This window comes from Gastrolobium bilobum, unplaced genomic scaffold, assembly GCF_033153095.1.
Source record: "Gastrolobium bilobum isolate Gb01-03AN ecotype WA unplaced genomic scaffold, APGP_CSIRO_Gbil_v1 utg48976, whole genome shotgun sequence".
In the NCBI taxonomy this organism is placed as follows: Eukaryota; Viridiplantae; Streptophyta; class Magnoliopsida; order Fabales; family Fabaceae; genus Gastrolobium; species Gastrolobium bilobum.
Window position 1 is genome coordinate 7722 of NW_026899352.1, and position 5114 is coordinate 12835.

The following is a 5114-nucleotide window of genomic DNA, read 5'->3' on the forward strand; positions in this document are numbered from 1 at the left end:
ATGCATTCCATTCAGTATAGAAATAATATTGTCAAGTTCAAGGGGAAAAAATTATAAAATGCAGTGAAATTAATTTGATGCTTATTACATTCCTCTTCATACTCAACATATGTCAATGCTCACATTCACAACACAACTATGAAAATCATTCACAACTACTTGACTTTAATAAGTTAATATAGTTGTCATACATACAATGGACTGCACTTAACAAATGTGATTAATAATATTGTGGCCATCATCATATTCATTACACCATGACTGCAGATGACAGTCAAATATACTATAACATTCATCACTGTCCCCAAACCCAAAGTTGAATTTATAAGAAGCTGAGAAATCTTCGAAGACCATTGGACAACCAAGTTTCGATCTAAGGAAGTCAAATTCAGCCTATCTGATGCAATCCTCATCATCCTTGAAAGGAAGCACTCCGATTTCCTCCACTTTGTTTGACTATGGTGCCCATGTAGCAGCACCAAAACACTGTCAAACACAGCTATACAAAAAATAATGGGTGATCATTTGAGTTAGTGTACAAATTATATGAGTCATATCATCCAATTCGACAAATAATTTAAAAGCTATGTAACTATATAAATTTCAATCGACCAAGCTATTTAAATACAACCATTCTAACATCATGGTCTGAACATATTATGTTGCTGCTGGACCACAATCAAGGATGTCCACTTTTCATGTAATGACCGACAACCAACAACTTGACATTATGTTACAAGCATACCTGTGCAAAATATCTGTGGAGCAACTTTAAGCATGACAAACAAGATGTCAAACCACGAGTGAAGAAAAGATCAATTAACTGAAATGGAAACTTTTATTAAATAACTGTATGTGCAAGCAAAAATGATGTGAGGGTCATAAGCAGTACAACAAGCAAATGAAACAATAATCCCCAATTGGTTAAGTCATACCATACCTGTGCAAGTTGTAAGTAGTGATATTGAAACACATACATATAGTCACCATACATACCCAATGCTATTACTCAAAATTGAACACATGAACTTCAACATTGATCTGACATTTCCCCCATGACACACTAAAAAGTGTATAGCCTTCTGACTTGCATAGGGAATGCATCATCAGACACAGAACCGCATCCAGTATAGGCGTGAACAGTTCCTTAATACTTAAAGCCTGCAGTCTATGATCAAAATATTTGTATTGGACCAAAAGCTAAATTATGAAAACACCTTCTGTCCATCCTTGTATTTACAACAATACATACGAAAAGAAACCACACCAAAAGTTAACACTTAAACTGTGTTACCATTATAAGCCTACTTCACCAAAAAGCTAATGCTGTCTAATATTAGATGTGATCAGACAACAACCCATACACCATGCGTCGCCTTTTTCCATCGTCACATTGCATGAAGATGTCCGTCAAATTGCTATCCTTTCCCAGTTTGACAGCAACATGTAACATCTGGTCCTCAGTTAGATCTTCAGATTTTTCAAGCTCTGGTATAATACACATCCGCTGGTTGCTTCCAGCATTCTGTTGTTCAAAGAAAGCTACCAACTTGTCCATGGTATCAGTAGTTTTCTGGTAATTGTGGGAAATACGATTCATAACACCAACAACCTCTACAACTACAGGATCTGGGGTCCTTTGCCTTTTCTTTCCCTTTCGGGAATTACCAATAGAAACAGTCGGTGCTTCGACTTGCTCTTCGGTTAGAATTTCAGGCCCTGCCGCTTCGTGGCATGGTGCGGGTATGTAGTCCCCGCTAATATCTAGGTAATCATCAAATACAATTCCACTCTCATCAACAAAAGCATGGTCTCGTTCCATATGGTTCACAGATTCTTGTGGGCATTCTACATGACCTCCACTAGCCACATCCTTGCCAAATATAATTCCCAAAGCTTCATAGTGAGGGAATGGCTTGTTGTATAAACCCTTTGCGGCAGGGTGGCTCTGCACAAGTAACACATGTTCTGCATTATATATACATGGTAATGTATAAAATAGTTTTAAATAAAGAAGTGCTTTAAGTCTAAATATATCACCTTCACCCAGTCTTCGAATATTTCCTTCTCCACGTCAATAATTTTTTTTGCATTATTCCAACCAAAGCCGCTTCCACCGTTTCCTCCAATCATTTCATGTATAGCATTATATTGTTTTTTAAGCAACTTCACCCTGGAAGTGATGTGAGGAATTGACCGGAGGGAACAACCAGGTATCGTCTGGTGCATCATCTTCTCCACAGCACCTGAATACCCTATTTTAAATCCCTTGTCTCCCCTCCAACATGAGCCAAGCTCGGAAAGACATTCTATTAGGACTTTGTCCTCTTCAGCGGTCCACGTATTATTACTTCTTTTTTTTGAATGTTGGCTATCTTCTGCCATAGCGATGAATGAAGGGAAGACAGTATTTGCTGCTTATATAAAAAAAAGAGAAAGTTAGATTGATAAATATAACAGACGTGCCGAAAACTGATGCATACAATAAAGACACGGATAAAATGAATAAACATGGTGGCCAAGGCTAATTCAAAACATACACAGTGATATACTCATACATGATACGTAATACGCAGTCAAGTTCTGCAATTATACAACGAAAAGCATTGATCTCATAACAGTTTTTTTAACTTGTTATAAATTCTACATCATAACCGACAGACATAATTTATGAAAACAAAGACTAGTTAACTCGGATATCCATCTCAAGCACGACTCCTCCACGCGTTAAACATATTATGCGCCATTTCATCCCTCTGAAGCGACCATGCATTGGAAGACTCAACATGAGTAATCATATCATTTCCTCCAATCTCATCTTCACCCTGATGGATGTTCACTTCAGCAGCCTCTAAAGGATCCATTGTTATTTCTCTTCTTATGTGGTTATGAAGCAAGCAACAAGCTGTTGTAATCCTGCATTGCGTCTTAACCGGATAAAATGACTTAGATCTGACAATTGCCCACCGCCCCTTCAACATACCAAAACATCGCTCTATGACATTCCTTGCGGATGAGTGCTTCATATTAAAAAATTCTTGTGGTGTCCTTGGTTGAGGCCCATTCCTCCATTCAGTGAGATGATATCTTTGTCCTCTATACGGTGTCAGGAAACCTTCACCGTTCATGTATCCAGCATCACACAGGTAATAGTAACCTACACAGACACATTATAACATACAGTGTTAGATGCACATATTAGTTGGGAATTTCTACATAATGGACAGGTAATTAAGAAATGCAACTGCAAAATTTATTACCTTTTGGCACCTTTAACCCGTGCGGCCGCGAGATTGCATCTCGTAGAACCCTTGAATCTGCAGCTGACCCCTCCCATCCAGGCAATACGAAAATGAACTGACCATCTTGAGAACAAACACCTAACACATTTGTTGCTATGTCACCCTTCCTAGTACGGTATCTTGGCTTGTCAGCAAGCAAGGGATTTATCTTAATGTGTGTCCCGTCAAGAACGCCCAAACAATTTTGCAATTTAAAACCAAAAAAAAATTAAACCATATCAAACGTGCATGGAGATCAAATGTAAGTAAAATGTGATTTCAACTAGTCCGTAAACTATCATGTTACCTTGAACCACTTCCATCTTTCATCAGTCGAATTCTCCGCAACTGGCTCAGGCCGTTTTAGTAAAACAACATGACAACGTAACACAGCGAGTAACACATTTGAGAACTGCCTACTGATAGTTTCACCGGACCTCATGAATTGTCTTTTTATAATCCTATTCTTGACATCATGAGCCAATATGTGCAGAAATATTGCAACCATCTCTTCCACACCCATATGAGCAGTTGGTTCAAGCCTCCCAACTGTTTTGACCAACTCACACAATTTATGAAAACACCTTCTGTCCATCCTTGTATTCTCAATACAAGCAGTGTCACTTATATGAACAATTCTGAGGAAGTCAACTTCCCTAACCCTAGCCCTGCGACAATGATCCAACGTTACTCTCCTTTTGTTATTTCTCCTGCCTTGTATTTGTCGTATTAACAAAGCACACAGACTGACTAACAACATGGTCAATTGATTCAAACACTGGAAATGAGTCATGAGAACAAGAACAAAACTCAACTCCATTCCATCCCCAAAGGCCATTATCTAACAGGAAATGGACAAATTAAATCAGATAAACACAACAAACTAATCACAAACAAGTACATTCTCAAAGAGCGAAAGGTACACATTAGACAGCTATATTTTTGTGTACCATGATGAAAAATGAGTCATGATGCTAGTTCACTTCCATACTCAGCAAGTATGAGAGGCAAGTTTAAAGGTGCAAAATTGGTTTTTTTTTTTAATCTGTCTTTGTGTCTATTACAAAATTTGATGCAATTTCAAAAACATCTTAAATAATTGATGCATAATCCTTAAACTAAATCAACAACACGTGCTCGCACACTATGACTGTTACTCAGGTAAATACGTAGCATTGATGCATACTAGTAAAGGAAAGCAACATTAATTAGTAATTGGTAATTAGCAGGGCTATAGCCCTTATACTTTTGATTACTTCTAAAGCTCCTATAGAATAATTCAATCATTTATAGCAGGCTGGGGAGGGTGAATTTCATTAAGGAGAAAAAATGGATTTTCTGCTCTTTTCTTAGCGGTACCCACTAAAAATTTCTAAGACCAACACCCACCCAAGTGACAATCCTCAACAAAGCTCCAAACTTAACTATTCCAACACTTCAAGTGCAATCAGAAACAATAAGCATGACCCTTCCCATTTACACATACGATGCACAGATATAGAAAGTTAAAAAAAAGGACAAATTCTGAAATGGGAACTCAAAAATCAAGGGTTGAGCAAATAATCATTCTAGGGAAAAAAAAATTATATGTAATCAATTATTAACACCTTTGTTACAGCATGTGATGCTATTTTTTTTTTAGGTAGACCCAGGTCAAGCTATTTAAATGTACAAACTGTTTATATTTTTTTCTGTAAAATGGTCTCGTGGTCCAAGCACTTATATCACAGTGATCGAACTCCGAGGGTTTGAGAGACAGCTTAGGGACCAAATCGGTCTGCTCTTTTCAACATGGTTAGAGACAGGATTCAAAAATTTCGTTTTTCATGACAA

General features: G+C 37.5%; 1 protein-coding gene across 1 annotated transcript; it reads right to left on the minus strand.

Annotated features, from left to right (window-relative positions):
- Positions 1-2705: 2705 nt before the first annotated feature.
- LOC133289801 (uncharacterized) lies at positions 2706-4119 on the minus strand. Its single transcript, XM_061487803.1, has 3 exons — positions 3589-4119; positions 3261-3450; positions 2706-3157 (listed from the first exon to the last, which is right to left on the minus strand). Exons 1-3 carry the CDS (start codon positions 4117-4119, stop codon positions 2706-2708), a joined length of 1173 nt encoding a protein of 390 aa, XP_061343787.1.
- Between the last annotated feature and the right edge of the window lie 995 nt (positions 4120-5114).

Excerpts from the sequence above, each read along its gene's own strand:
- LOC133289801 (XM_061487803.1), bottom strand. The coding sequence starts at position 4,119 with ATGGCCTTTGGGGATGGAATGGAGTTGAGTTTTGTTCTTGTTCTCATG. Across the intron at positions 3,451-3,588 it reads AAAGATGGAAGTGGTTCAAG|ATAAATCCCTTGCTTGCTGA; the intron begins GTAACATGATAG and ends ACACACATTAAG. Across the intron at positions 3,158-3,260 it reads CGGGTTAAAGGTGCCAAAAG|GTTACTATTACCTGTGTGAT; the intron begins GTAATAAATTTT and ends GTGTCTGTGTAG.